Below are 17,112 nucleotides of genomic sequence, written 5' to 3'. Positions count from 1 at the left end.
GTGTTTTGCCCTATCTGACCTGTTATTGTACCGAATACTCAGTACGTCCCCAAATACTAGCAAAAAAAATTTGCAAGTGATTCGGACCCACGACCTACAGGTATCTAGCCTGATGTCTTAACCACTGATAAATCCGATTCCCTAGTAGCAGCGGGTACTGCAAGTGCTATTATGATGTCAGTTTTGCGTCAGGAAAATATCATAGGAGTGATGTTTTGCCCTACCTGACATGTTATCGTACCTCATACTCAGTATAGGTACTAAATACTAGCGAAAAATTCCCACCCAAAACTAGTATGTTAGGACGTATTGAGTATTCGTTACGGTAACACGTCAGTTAGGGCAAAGCTTCACTCCTGTGATATTTTCTTGACACAAACTCACATCGTAATAATAAAAAAACAGATCATCAATTCAGGTGTTAAATTATTCAGGAAGACACACTCCCTAAAGACAGACTAAATTCTGTTGTGCTGTTTAAATTTCCATTAACCCTTGCTACCTGGGTATTGTCCAACCAACATCCCAAATCTAACAGCTCTCTCAAAAACCTGTTCTGGTACATCACAAGCCAATTATCAGTAACTTTTAAAATTTAAGCATGAAAGTATAAATTAAAACTTAAAATTGTTAAAAAAATAACAGATTATAATGTATCACAATTAAAAATAACAAAATCATTTTAATGATTTTACACCCATTTTACTATGACAATTCTTAAATTTTCTAGTAAAAATTTAAATGTACTTTATACAAAGACTACATGAATGGTATCATGTAACTGCCTATCAGTAGTTTAGTTAAACCCCATAATTTTTAGTCTAAAGTAAAAGTAAAGAAAGCAAGTTTGTTAAATATACAGGTAATATATAGTAGCATACATACTAGAGCTTTACTATAAAATACCATGTAAGTGAGATACAAATTATGTAGGCCTATATTTTGAAACACAATATATATTTTTGTTTTGTTTGTTTTTTATTGTTTTTACCACACATATATAAAATATAAATTAACAGTAAACATTACAATTATAATTACATTTTTCTATACAAAATCAGTGAGAAAAGTGTGCGGTAGGAGGTCAATGTAAGTTTCTAAAACAAACTTAAGGACATGACGAGCAGTTGAAACAGTAATAATAATAATAATAATAATAATAATGATAATAAATATAGTTTAGAGATTAAAATCATTAAACATATTAATAAATTATTAAAATTATAATGGGATCTAGTCATATTACTATCTGTGCACACTTCTAACCAGAGTTTTAAAAAGAAAATTTGTAATAAATATATAAAGTAGATAATAAATATATAAAAATAGATATATACAAGTTGTTTTATAAATAGATAATGAATCATGTTTTATGAAGAAATATTCAAACAGAATAAAGGACAAAATTGACCCCTAACATTAAAAATATTTAAGGTGAGTAGTTTCCTTCATAATCTGACGCATTTAAATAACATGTGCAAAAAATTGCCAAAATGATGCGTCATTTGACTGATGAGTATTTTTTTGTTGTTGTTTTATTTATTTTTTTAATTATTTAATTAAATAATATACCTAGCCTCTGGCCAAACAATGACAGTTGTGCCAATACAACTGATCAAAGTGTTAGGGTTGAGGTCAAATTATTGACAGTTGGTAAGTTTTTTGTTGATTATTTTCCCCTTTTTTTGCATCTTCCTAATTAAATCTTCCTTCTTAACATTGACTTATTTGGAGAAATTTATGCATTTACGATGTTTGTGTATAAGATCATCTTTGATATACTGCTGATTTTTTTGGAGTGATGCTAACAAATTAGGCCTTTCACAGCAAATTTTTGTTGAAGCTTACTGTAACTAGTTTAAAAATCCTTGAAAATATTTGCATGTTATGTTCTTCAAAGTTAACTGAAAAATACTATATTGTAGAATGAACAAATTTGTTTGCATAAATTAATAAAAATATTTTTTTTTCATTTTGAATATATATTTATCTATATATAAGTATTTTACATATATAATTATTAAATATGGTGCATTTACCAAAGCTGTGCAATAAGCTATACTAAAGATTCTTTATGAAGCCCAAGTGAAGAGCTTATTATTTGTTGCCCTTGATTCTGTATAGGCGCGATCTACAAATTATCCCCAATGACAGAAACGCGTCTGGGAAAACCATGTATTACAAACGCGTCTGGGAAAGCGTTCGTCTAATTATCATGCCTCATGAATATTAATAAGCTAGTCGGAATATATGTCCCAGACGCGTCTAAACGGGTTTGTGCTGTTGAACGTGTTTGCCATTGTTTCTATTGTTTTGGGCGACAAACCCGTCTGTGTCGTTAGACCAGGCCCCGGTTGAACTACCATTTTTTTACAATTTAAAATACTGAACAAGTTTTACTTTGAAATGAACCAAGTTCAAAGTTTAAAGGCTGCATAGTCCTAATAGTTAAATTAAGTGGTAATGACGATAATGGCAGCACATGCATGTAGGCCTACATGCCGTTTGCTCTGTCGGAAAGACCTATCTTCGTTATATAGCAGCCTACCAGCTAGGAAGCTGACGACGAACGAAAAAATGTGTTTCCTCTTGGTCTACAGAAATTCGCTTTGAGCGAAGTGGGTTTGTTGAGATGCTAACAATTGGACGTTCAATGTAGTGCCTCGATGCCAGTTTAAAGTATGGCCTTGTCTGCCTGCCGGGCGGAGACTTCTGTACAGTTTTTTTAATCTTGCATAAATCTTGTTTTGTATTTTATATATTTTTATTGGTTAGGCCTACTGTTATTTTATATGTGGAAGCTGTTTATTGGCTTATGTTAAATAAAAATAATATTGAGTGTTAAAGGCCTATGTTAATGTCAAAATATAAATAAAACATACAAGTGAATGTTTGTGTACCGTTGTATTTCATTAATAGGCCTAACTAAGTGCTAATTCTTAACCTGTCTACAGAAAACAGTATTCAATTCTTATATTCGGACATTTATTTATCCATCGACAAAAAATACAAATATATGCTGTATACACATGCTACAGGCCGCTTTAAATACATGAGTCTAGGATTCGGGGCTAGATGCTGATAGATAAAAGTTAAACTATGATAGTAACAACTATCTCCCGCCGGACACCATCCCGGTATATAAGTTACGTTGAAGGAAATGAAATAAAAATTTACACTGTTTTAATATTTGCCTCGTGATTTTTTGTCGGAGACATCGTATCCCCTTCTGCCAAATCCTGCTGCTACCGGTCCCGTTCAGAAATAAAATCAATTCACTTTGTTTCGTATCGATATTCTTACTTTGTCATGAACGGAAATAGACTGTTTGAAATAGGCATATACCACCAGTTTGCATTACTGCAAATTGCCTAGTAACAGTGAATTCAGTGAGAAACGTTCCCACACAAGTAGGTTCCCACGATAAGGAGAAGCATGAGAGAAGCAGACACAAGGTCAATCACATACAGTCTTCTCTTTAAACGCCGCCAACTCAGGAATGTAGACGCTCTAGTGTCTGATCTGATTCTTTGAACGCCGCCTTCAGGAATGTAAACGCGATGCTGCTCCGCAAGAAGGGAATAGCCGACTGCCTTGTTCAGCAATATAAACGTGTCATGGTTTAACCATTTTTAAAACATAATAATATATATAATACAGTAATACAAACATGTATTAAATTCATATAGCCTACACAGTAAAACACAATGCCATAGCATACGTTGTTCTACGTGTGATATCACGTGGCATCACGTGATCGCCACCATGAACTTCTTCAACGGCGGCTGATCCAAGTCAGTGTTTACATGCTGTATTGTGCCTGTCTCTTATACACATCTAAGGTACTTTCATAAGAACTCGTTTTTTTATGAGTAGTTCTTTGACATGACTGGCAGAAGCTCTGACGTCGCAACAGCTCCTTTGGTGGAACCATTGTATAAGAGGTTTCCGAACATCAAGAGATAGGCCTATCAAATTTTCGATAAGGATAGTACGAGTACGGTTAAATGCTTTACTAAAATCAACTGCTAGGATCCACACTTTATTTCCACTTATTTTAATATTTGATAACAGTCAGCCATATGAAAAGGGGAGGAGTTAACTTCCAAACGGAATAAACGGCTCGAACGACAAGCTTCCAAACGGCATTTCACAGACGCGTTTGGGAGCTTGTCATATAACAATAGTAAACGTGTTTGACCCGTTTGGGTCGTTGGGGATAATTTGTAGATCACGCCTAACTAAGTTTCTTTATTGCATGGGGAATAAAAGGTTGGTCATTTGGGACCTTCAATATGCTATATATAAATATTACTACTGTAAGTATAGTATAAATTTGTGGCACACCGCATTAATAGTTCTGAGAAGTACAAATGTGTTGAAAGTATCTCAACATTTCAAATCTTTATTCATCTTTAAACATTATTAACCAAGAGGCTTGAGTTGATTTAGTTGAAGAAACATCAAAATGACTAAGGTACCTCCACCATATATTCACTGCTGTCGGTCTGTTAGTAAGATTAAGTAAAAACTAAGGAATGGATCATCATAAAATTTAGTGGAATGGTACATAATAATCTAAGAAAAAAATTATTAAACTTTGGAAAGAAAAGGTAAATGGAGACAATCAAGATAATTTGAGTTTTTTTTACCCTGGTGTATAAAAGAAGATAATTAAATGGTACATACATGGCCTGCGTATTATTCAGTATACACTGGACAGAGGTACTGTATATATGTGCTCTATGGAGTGTCTACTTTAGTTGTTGAAGCAATATTTTCACTGGGTTTGAACAAAATGAGTACCTGTATTTTGTTTCATCGTTAATTGAACGTCTTTTATTATTGTTTAACTCATTTCCTTTTCTTTCGTATTCTTGAATCTTGATAATAAATAATAAGTATATGATGAAATATGATAGAAATATTAATAAGCAATGATTGATGATTGTGATGATAACCACTTAAAAATTACAGTTCACAAAAACATAAACCAGACATCTATTTGGCCTAGACATGTTTATAGAAATAGAAATTGAGAAGATTAAATTATCTGACCAATAAAATACTCATAACAATAATAATTTCAAACAGTTATTAGATTATCAAGAATCATATTGTATGGAATATGTGGTTTAAGCCTGTAACATGTTTATGTCAGCTTCCTTTTCCTTTATCTTATCTGTCTATGTTGAACTGATGCAAGTACATTGCCATATTAATATCACTCTTTGAATAATGCAAAGTTTATCACTCTTTATTATTTTTTTAAATTATTGATCTTATTGTTATTAATTTTTATGCTGTTGTTATTGATATTGCTATATTTATAATAATACTATTTCGCAACAACAAACTAAGAGAAAATCATGGAATAAAAAATGAACCTAAACTAACACACCGCATACACGACAACCAAGACATCAAAGCACCATTTGCTGGCAATTTAAGACCCTAGATCAAAACTCACAGCGTACTTCAAATGATGGAGGTATCTAGGCTAAACAAAACCAGCATAGAAAAGTATTATAATAATAATAATAATAATAATAATAATTTTTGAACTTATCTCCAGTGGTATTTATAAATAATAATGTTAATGAATGAGGAAAAGTAATAAATTTAGTCACTCAAAATAAATTTTAGTCATTGGCAGCCATTGACTGGGCAATTAATACTTTGCATTTAATACTGTACTCATGATCATTTTTTTTGTTTACATAATTATTAAAATAGGTTAACTTTCTTTTTTTTAATTTTTTTATTTTATTTCAATATCATCCAACAGCGACCAGTGTCGCCCATAACAGGATTGATACATTTAAATATTATTTGAGAGAATATGATCTCTTACCAATTGAACCTAAATTTGAATAGAAAAAAATAAATAATGTCTTATTAATAGTTCAATATTAAAAATAAAATGTGATTTTAATTTAAATAATTAAATCCATTTAGGTTCATTAGTAACATTAAAAGGCAGAAGTTTTCTTTAGTTTGCATCATGTTATAGTAATGTTCATTATTATTTTTCAATGTATATTTCATTCGTATTTATCGTAGTCACTGAATTCAAAGGTAAATATTGACTTGTCATGGGATTAATCCAAGTATGTGTGCATGTAACTTGCATTAGAAAAGCCTCAAGATAGAAAGAACATTTAAACCGAATGTAGGCTAAAGAGATGAACTCAAAGAAGTGTGACAAGCCGGGAAAGATTTACCAACAAATTGCCCCACAAGGTCGTGCACATTAGCTGTGCACTGATGGACACTCGGTTTGAGCACGCTCAAAGCATTTGTCACAGATTACATTGGATCCTGCCAATTGAAACCCTCAGTGTCGGACGAGCATGCAAGTAGCTGCGTTTAGTGAAACATGTCGTTTGACAGTCTGATATCATGGTAGGTTGCAGGGGATTAGACAAGTGTCGTAATCCCTAAGACATCCATGTCGTACAGCTGGAAAAGCTCGTCAACGGGTGACAAGATGCATGAGACCGATTAAACCGCACTGTGCAGTTCAAGACTTTTTACTGACGTGTTCATGCTGTTTTCGATCTTTCACCGGATTAAAACCGACATCCACGGTTTATATATGATTTAGGCAATCAACAATTTCAGAGTTCATCTGATATTTTGGGGCGGTTTGTTTGCTTAGCTGAGCTCTGAATACCGCCCCCCTGACAAATGGCACGAATTGAGTTCGAAGCAGGTCAATTCTTAATACCGTCATTTAATGTCGAATGTTTTTAAAAGTTTCTTTCTCTTTTATTCTACTGTTGATATTTCCTCAGATTGCTTTCATTTTTAAGCATAAAAAAAAGTTTTAAACCCCACAAACTAAACACGGAAATAATATGACAAGGTAAAAAATGTTTACAGTTTAAGGCAATTAACTTTTTTTTCTGTACCATATTGTAAGTTTTCTTAAGTGAAATAAATATTGTTTAAAAAATACATAAAATAGTTTATACCAAAAATGTTATAATAATAATAATAATAATAATTCTGGATTTATATAGTGCCTCCCGTTGACACAACCTCGAAGCGCTTGAACATTATCACCCCCGGATCACTGGATCAAGCACATATGGAACACACACTCAAGCCCCATAGGGGAATTCCATATTATGTTGCAGCTGTATTCAGCGCAGACTGTGTTTGAACCTACCAGGTACCCACTTGTACTCCTGGGTGGAGAGAGACAACCGTAGATAAAGTGCCTTGCCCAATGACACAAGCGACTTGCACAGTGAGAGTTTTGAACCCTCGACATCGAGGTTGGGAGTCCAAACCACATCCGATGCGCCAACCACTTCCACAGGTCCAGGGGTTCTACCATAATATGGTAGAACCCCTATTTATTCATTCATTCATTATATTTTGGAATCCATAATTTGTCCATATATACATAAACAAGAAAAAAGAAATCAGCAAAAGATGTTGAAGTAACCTAAAAAGACATAATTATGCAATAACAAGACATCGTCTATCTCAAAATATGATTCAATTTACAGTACATGTTAGATTCCCGTAGTATTTTTTCAACAACAGTGAAAACTACATTGTTTTTACTCGTATTAATTCTACACATAAATCCATATTTGCTAAGAAATTAATAAAAAGAGAGAATTCTACACTCTATGAACATAGTGCTGGCACTACAATGTCTAGGCTTATGTAGGAGCATTCTGAGGGTTTATTGTAGCAGACTTTGAGAGATCGCAAGGTACTCAAATTATAGTTACACCATGATAGTTAAGGGAACACCTGTATGACCTGGCATTGACCAAACAAAGTGTCCCTGATTAGAGGTATTTTCTCTGGTTTTGGGGTAAAAAAAAGTGTCCACTAATAGGTGTATCCCTTTTAAGGAGTGTCCCAAATGAGTGTTCTACTGTAGTAGTAGTAGTGATGATGAACAGGTTAGAAAGTTAGTACTACTGTACTGTATTTACAAATGTGACATAAATTGTATATCATAGTATATAAACCAATATCTTTAAGATTCTATATTTTTTATTGTCAAATCTTATATTCTTGTTATAATAATAATATAAGACTAGTGCTTCAGGCCTCTAAGTGCTTCATATTATTACCCCCATCCATTGAATCAAGCACATACAGTATAGAACACATACTCAGGTCTCTTGAAAAGTTCCATAACATTTCACCTGTAATCAACACATTTTGTGGTTAAACCTACCAGGTACCCACTTGTACTCCTGGGTGGAGAGAGGCATCCAGAGGTAAAGTGCCTTGCCTAAGGACTCAAGCGAAATGCACAGCGAAGGATTGAACCTCAGACCCAAGGTTGAGAAGCAGAACTGCAAATGCTGCACCAAACTGCTCCTACATAATTGTAAACTTGTTGCACTGGCTGTTCACTTTGCCATCATGGAGGGCAGTGTTCCACTGTAGCACATCACTGTAGAAAGAGGAGTTGATATATACATAAATAAGTCTTTTCACCATGAGTGATAGATAAAAAAAAAATTAATAATAATAATATCTGTAACTGTAACCATGATTTAGGATTCTAGCAAGTACACTTCCCACTTATCAGAGGAATCCCAGAGCTCACACATGGGCAAGGGTGTTCACCTTCCTGTTTTGGTGATCCTGATGGTTACCCAAAATATTTTTAATTGCTCATTAATAAAAGTACAGTATGAAGGCCCGTCCAGACTATCTACAAAAGCATGTGACATGAATAAATTATGGTCATGATGACATCACATCATGACCATATATAGGCACATCATGACTATATATGGGCATACCGTACTTGCGCGAATAAGCGCCCGGGCGCTTAAAATATTTGTTTGCCCTTTTTTTGGGGCGCTTATTCAAACGGGGCACTTATGAAAACAGGAGTGGAAATTGAGGGGGCGCTTATGGAAATATATGAAAATTGAGGGGTTCTTCTGGGAACCTGGAAAATTCAATGGCCGATTTTTGAATGAAAAAGTTATATAAGGACATCCGAAAACCGAAGATTACGAATGGTTCTGGTGCAGAAAAGATAATCGTCCAGAGAGCATGGCTTGTGACAAGAATTCTGTGAGTTTCAACAACAGATGAAATTAGTGGTAAATCAGATACATGTTTCTTTTCTTTCTTTATTTTTTTTCAAATAATTTACATTATTACCTTATGTATTTCTTTGTTTCTATATTTTAGTATCTTTATGGAATCTGATTCAAACACGATTATAAGTAGAATTGCACTGAGAGGGGATGAAGTACCAATATCTGAACAGAACTTTGCACAGGTTAGTGAAAAAGAACAAATAAGTTACAAAAAATATATTAAGTACCCTACTAATCAGACAACTTCGGAACCAAAATAAAGTGTCCCCTTAAGGGTCTCCCCTGAATGGGGGTGACCATAGTGTTAGAAGATGTACTTTTTCTCAATTTGCAGCCTAAAAGTGTCCCAAATGAAGGGTTTTTCTGTATGTGATTTCATGGTGTTAGGGATCCCAAGCTAGAATTTATTTTTCTAGGAGATCTAGTTAATGAGTTTTCTTAATGCATCAAATTTTAGTTTGCTGTATATGGTGATAGACAGCGCCAGCTGACTTTTGCAAGATAGTGGTAAAAACATGAAATATATCATGTATTTTCTTTAAATGAGTTGGTTTCCAGGGGATTTTTACTTGCACACGGGAGTGTTCGAGAATATCCAAAAGTTCAGGAGACTCCTGTGTCTGGCAAGAGACTTAAGGACCCTATGATGTACTGCTTTATACATTCAATTAGGTTCACAACAACTTTTCACAGCATCATAAACCATATATAAATATAAAGTTTTTCGGTTGCTGCCCCATAGCCCTGGAGTGAACTGCATATTTTTTCGTAGCATGAATTCCCTGGTTACTTGAACACCCTGCCTAAAATTAGAATTTTTTATTAGAAGGCACAAGCAGTCCCAATAATATTTATAGTGCATGAGATGCAAGTGTTAAGGGCCCGCTTTTAATAATAATAATAATAATAATAATAATAAGATATATAATAGGAATAATTATACATTTTTAATTGAAACAATGTTGTAATAGCAAAATTTCCAAAACAGTTACAATCTATTTAGTAGTTTTTTTTTACACAAATTTAAATACTTCAAATATTTCTATACATTTTTATAGTTATACAGTTGTCTAACAAAGTCTAAAAATGTTAAAAATTATTGCATGTAGAAACAAATGCAAACAATTTAGTGAAATTGTTCATAGCCATAAGATTTGATCTAGGTGAAATTTGTAATCCTTTTGAGATTGATGATAAAACGAAACTGTCTGACATATAGATCTGATAAAACAAATTGATATAGCTTATAATCTGACATTAAATATCGCAACATTACAAAATGCTGTCTGAATAATCATGTCATTCAATTCAGATATCATAACTAGTTTATTTTATTTATTTATTTATTAATGAATCATAAGTACCAAGCCAGAAAAACATGTCTCCCCCATTTTTAATACAGGAATTGTGATAGTTGCTAATGCCCAGCAGAATACACTTTAAAGGCCTGTTTACACTGTCGCAATAACGATCAACAATAAAAATCATAATAGTGGAAACGATTTTATCGTTTTCCCATGATTTATTTTATCGTATATGTATATAAAACGTTATCGAATCGTGCTAGTGTGAAAACTTCTTATTTCTTTTATTTTCTATATAAACAATTGCTTTTTATTTTTATCATTGATTATTATGATCATAGTGTAAATGGCATAGTTAAGCTTGGTTTCCATACAATCGCTACACACTATGGCTGACAGAGCTTTCGGTGATACTGATTGGTCGGTTCAGTGCAACTATTGCACTGAAAACGCTGTAGCGACAGTGTAGCGATTTTAAAGCAACCAGGCTTTATATATTTACTGATCTATCATCAATATGTCTTTTTTTACATCTTTTATCTGTTAATTAAGCACTTCCATTAGATAGTTTTTATGTATATTGGCAACAGTTCAATTCATACATTTATCCAACTTGTTGAAAAGATGCGATTTTAGAAATCATTAAGTTTGACACAAAACGCAAGCCACGATTTTAGAATTGCTATGATATTAATAAAAGATATGACATTCAAAATACCTACTGATTATCTGCCTAATGAACCATGCGTAAGAAGGTTTTTGATTCATTATTAAATTATGGAAATATGGAAGGAAATACTTAACATTTTTAATTCTTTTGTTCTCTTTGTTTTCATGTCAGTATTTTTTTTTTTACATTTTTTTTTCACATACAGTAGCTTCCTTATAAACATACTATAATAGTTTTGATCTTGAAAGCAATTTAAAGACTTGTCCAGACTATCAAATTAAATTTGATTGGACAAAAATGTGACATGCCTAAATATGGTCATGATGACATCACACCATGACCATATATAGACACACTATGACTATATATGTGCATATAACAGGGTTTTTTTTTCAATTTTGATGAAAATTTGATGTGGTCAGAACTTAATGTATTTAAAATTTTCTTTGTACTTATGTTGGCATTGAGCTAATATACATGAACCATTAAATTCAAATATCAAAAAAAAAAACAAAAAAAAACAAAAAATGAAGAAGATTCAATATTCAAAATTTTACTTTGTATATTTTCTTATTAACTGATAATTGAAAATCTGAAAGAGAAAATGGTTTCACCCAATTAATAGAAACATACTTGTTTGCAAAATGGCTGATGGAAGAATTCTCGTAAAACTATATTGATTTGAATGTCTCTCGTTGGAACTTACTTTAATTCTTATAAGTGAACAAGTCTTTGTTTTAATTTATGTTTGGAGGTTTTTATCAAGTTCACTGTAAACTGGGGTTCAAACTTTATTTTTTGTGAATCAGGGAGGGGGTGCGATGTATAAGATTAATTTCAGAAATCATTAAATTCTAACATACAAATATGGAGAGGTAATGAATTCTAATTTACATTAAAACTTTTTTCAATTAAAATCTCACATTTAGTGGCATTGAGGAGAGGCAGACTCCAATTATTATATGCTGACTTTTCTCAAAGAAAATCATTAGATTCTTAAAAGAATCAAATAAATCATATGTCGCTGCTGATTTACAGAATTTTTATATTAATCAGTCAGATTAAGTGTCTATACGACAAATAGAGGAGTGCGACGATGGTTACAATACGTGATTGAATATAAGATATATACAACGCAACATTTTATATATCTTTATGATAAGACAAGATTAGTTTGTTTGTTCAATTTATATCAAAACATAAATTGAAACTTTTTATTTAATTCATTGCCACAGAAATAACAAAAAGGCACAAAGAAAACAAAACCACACCACGTGTGTACGGTACACTTTTGCATGTGTCCTAAAAAGTAAATCCAAATGCACAGATGTATGTTATATGTACATTGTCCATTCATTTATCTAAGAGTTTGGCTAATAAATTTGTTATTATAACTTCACAGCAGGTTATTTGCCTGATTTGTACTGCTCACATATAAATAGGAAGAAGAAATCCTTAGACAGGAATATGTATGTTTTTTGAGCAAAAAAAAAAATTAATGTGGTGTATATTTTATATTTCATCAGATCATCATCATCATCATCATCATCATAATCATCATCATCATCACCACCACCACCATCTTCACTGTTAAGGCCTGTTTATACTTGCAACGATAATGATAAAAAGCTATTGTTCATATAGAATATAAAAGAATAACAGAAGTTTTTGCACTAGGACAATTTGATAACGATTTATAAACTATTTTGATAAATCAGTTCAAATTACATCATAATCTTGGAAAACAATAAAATCGTAGTAATAACAACGACTTTATCGTTGTTAGTACTACGACTGCAACAATTTAATTGCTTTCCAAGATTATGACGTCATTTGAATCGATTTGTCAAAATAGTTTATCGTATACAGTACACGATAAATCATCATCATCACTATATTGTCATCACCACCATCATCATTATTATCGTCATTATTTTCCCCATCAAGATCATCATAATCGTGTTTATTTTATGAGATATTTGCATAATGTTTACTGAGTTTTGCCTCAGTGGAATGAGAAGAAGCCCAAACATAAATAGTGAAGTTAAAAAATGACTAGAACATAGGAAGAAGAAATCCGTTGACAGAAATATGTATGTTTGTAATTTTGAGCAAATAATGTGATGTATATTTTACTTTTTATCAGATACAATGGCTTTATCCTTATTAGTGGTATCATCATCATCATCATTGTTATCATCATAAGCATTATCATCAATATTACTTTATGACATTTGCACCTTTTTCATCATGACCATCACCATTACGCTTATCTTCATCTTCAGCCCTATTGACTGGGGCGAAAGCTTGTGAAATAAAATCTACTATTCTGCTACCTACTCATTTTATCATCTTCATTGTTACCATCATCCTAAGATATCATTTTCATCATCATTATTGTCATCATCAGCACTATATTAATTGTTATCATCGCCATCACCATTACTTTGTACATTGTTTCGGTCATCATCATAATGGTTACCTTCGTCATCAATTTTTTTGTCACAGACACGTGTGCATCAACTGCCTATCTGTGATAAGCTTATGAACATAATTTATGTTTAGTAGACGCTGGAAGAGCTTACTTTGCAGGGAGAGCGAGCGGGAAAAAAACGGAGTCGGTGGTGAGTCCTTGTAGCTCAAATCAAACCCTAGATTTTAAAAAATCAAATAGTTCGGAAACACAACTGTTCCTTGCGGAGCCTGACATGGAGCGGGTGACACTTGATGGGTTTTCCTGAATGTTATCTTCAACATATGTTGGAACAATCGCTTGATTGAATTATCACTTTCATGGTTGCGTGCAAATCAGTGTGCTATTGTTATTGTTGTGTATACGTGTACTACGCGTAACATATGAGAATGAATCACTAAAAACAAAACTCGCAAGCAATATTAAGTTATAAATAATAGTATTTTGGCCTCATTACTTGCACATATGCTGCGCTGCGAGATTTTTTTTGGTGACAAAGCTGTCGGCTAATGGGCAAGTGTGAATTGGTTACCAACTTGTTGTCACTTATAAAATACTTTTGAAAGTTGGAAATAGAATAACACTGAACAGGGACATTGCCAATGTCACCAACTTGATGGATATAAGACATCAACAGTATGTTTTTAATGAATAAAAAAAATAGGGACAACATTTAAGTATGAAATAGAAGATAACTTTGTATAGGTCCTTGACTTTGAATTCCAAGATTACAATCAGAAGAATTGGTTTTAAGCCAGGCACTCACTTGGTCTGATAGTTGTAGGCCTACGCGATTCTATGGCGAATGCTAAGACACATGCGCAACGTATCGTTTTTAAGGATGAACAGCTCAGACTGCCACTGGCAATCAGCAGAGGGCATCACGCCATCCTGCGCTCACGGAGTGGAATTTGATCCGCTGTGCGGGGGTTTTATGACACAGTGAATGCTCTGCTTTATTATACCACTCTCCAATAAAATATTGGTGTGTGTGTGTGGAATATAAATGATTTTATTTATAATACCTATGCAACAGGACACCAAGTTTTGTATTTGATGTCCCTCCTGCAGAATAACTTTTTTTTTTATAGAACTGCATACATACGTTTTTCTGCAGTACAATGGCCATTTTCAGTGTAACAAATGCCTACAAGCAAAATTCTAGTATACATAGGAGACAAATGCACTGAATTTTTATGATGAACTGTGCATATGGAAGAAAAGCATGAATAAAGATAATAATAATAATAATAATAATGAACAATAATAGTAATAATAATGTACACTTAGTGCATTTCACAGGGCCTCTATGTGTTTTACATCAAATTATAAGAAACAAAAGCATGATGACTGTAAAAGAGGAAAGAAATAAAAATGAAACAAAATGAAGAAATAAATAGGAGAAACTATTAGATGGAGCATTTAAGTTAAAGGAATTGTACCATATACAGAAAAAGAAATGTATGAATAAAGATGAGGGAATGAATCAGAATGAAAGAGTTAAATGTACATGTTATAAAAAAAAATGTCTTTTGGCCTTCTTATCTGCACATATGCTGGGAGAATTTTTTTGGTGACAAAGCTATTTTGTTAATGAGTATTAGTGTGAAGTGATTACACAATTGTTATCACTTCAAAAATACTTGGAAATTGAATAACACTGTACAGGGACATTGTCAGTGTCACCTGGTGGATGTAGGACATCAATGGTTTTTTTTATGGATAAAAAGGGGACAGAACTAGAAATTAGAGTTTGAAATAGAAAATAACTATGTATCACTTCATGACTTTGAATCCCAAAATTCTATTTAATTTCCTTTCGTTTAAATCTTAATTGTATTATAATATTTTGTTCTAATTTTTTTAATGCTTGGTATGGTTAAGGTTCCTCCTGCCAATTGTTTGTCTAGGAAGATTTTTATATTTCTATGGAGGACATAAATGTATTACTTTTATATTAGAATTGTTTAGTAATTATTCTATCATGTACATTTAAATATAGAGATATTATTTTTATAAAATAATTGTTATTCCAAAATATGCCGAAAAGCCATTAAAACCCTTTCAAGACAAAAATATATATACCAAATAAAAATAAAATAAAAATAAAAATAAAATAAAAATAAAAATATATATACCTATCAATCTCTAGTATATTTATGTCACTGGTTACTATTCAAAAACGATCTTGTTTCATTATGTACCTTAAAGTTACAAAAAGAAGTAAACAAAAATTATAAATAAAATTGATTTTTTTTTTGCCCCTAATATTTCAAGTCTTTCAGTTTGACAAACAACAGGAAATTGTGAAATCTAATGATAAAGTTTTATTGCACTAAAAATAAAAGAATTATTACTGCATACATATCGAGGAGTGGGTAAATATCATTTAGGGTTTATGTGTAAACCAATGGAAAACATGGCAAATCATCAAAATAGACAAGGCCTTATAGCAGAGTTGAGACTGATAGATTCAGTACAAGTGGGAACATGATGAGTAGTAGATATACCGTAGTAGCAAGTTTTATTGAAATAGGCTTAGCTGCACTAGTCCAAGTACTGTACCATAATTGATTGAAATACAGAGTATCTTTATCACATGCTTTCAAACATGTAGTAACTGTCTTGGGATGTTAGTCGAAATCTAAGTGGATAAATATAAATATATATATTAATTACAGGGGCAGATCCAGAATTTTTTTAAACGGGAGGCGGCACAACATTTTTTAGAATAGATAAGTGAGTACTCAAAACATAACATTGATTTGCATTGACATTTTAAAATTTAGTGGGACATCCCACCTCCATTCCCCCTACTGGATCTGCGTCTGCTACTTATATATTTATTAATATACATTTTTATTCATATCTTTTCTATATATAAAACGTATATAATTTACAAAGCACATAATGAGGTGGGAAACAGACATAACTAGTAGAACTTGAAATTACTTAGTTGTTGGCAAACCATATAAAAATTTGCTACAGTAAACAGTACTAATTTTTAAAAAATGGTCTATATAGAAAACAACAAAACATTAATCTGATTTGTTGCCTCTCTGTGCCAACCTGCTTGGCCCTCTTTCTGGTCTTTGTTTTACATGCATATTGCAAGATTGACTGGCCATTCAGAATAAACAATTTTACGACCATTTTAACTAGTATTATTTTTTATTTACGATAAAATAAGCTCACATGTGTCAAGATATGTATATTCAATATATTTATTACAATATATAAGATGTAGATATGAATATATTGAAAGATAAACATTTCGGTTTGTAGATAGTGTCTGTGGGTACAATGCAGAATTTAAAATGAAAGGGGTTGATCCAGAGATGTCTGAAGGGGGGGGGGGGAGGCTGATAATAAAGCTGATCGAGACGACACTACACCAGCAGGCCCATGGCCATGCCCCCGCAATATTTTTGTTGTTTGGATGCACGAAGAGGCGTTTTAGGCTATCAATTTTTTTCTTTTTCTTTCTTGCATTTTCCCCCATTTTTTTTAACTTTCCAAAAGGAAGAGCGGTACCAGCCCGCCCTCCCCCCCCCCCCCCCCAACCCCCCC

At 32.6% G+C, this 17,112-nt stretch overlaps 1 protein-coding gene across 3 annotated transcripts in view; it reads left to right on the top strand.

Moving 5' to 3' along the window:
* Window positions 1-17,112, top strand: part of LOC117123418 (coatomer subunit zeta-1-like) — a 100,620-nt gene that overhangs the window by 70,551 nt on the left and 12,957 nt on the right. For all 3 annotated transcript variants that reach the window (XM_033269339.1, XM_033269325.1, XM_033269332.1), the window contains exon 6: window positions 9,187-9,277. In XM_033269339.1, coding sequence (XP_033125230.1) covers window positions 9,187-9,277 — 91 coding nt within the window. The remainder of the gene's footprint in view (window positions 1-9,186; window positions 9,278-17,112) is intronic.

The sequence above is a fragment of the Anneissia japonica genome, unplaced genomic scaffold, assembly GCF_011630105.1.
Source record: "Anneissia japonica isolate Jap-2015-1 unplaced genomic scaffold, ASM1163010v1 scaffold288292_len1863012_cov191, whole genome shotgun sequence".
Lineage (NCBI taxonomy): Eukaryota > Metazoa > Echinodermata > Crinoidea > Comatulida > Comatulidae > Anneissia > Anneissia japonica.
This window is presented reverse-complemented; position numbering and strand designations above follow the sequence as displayed.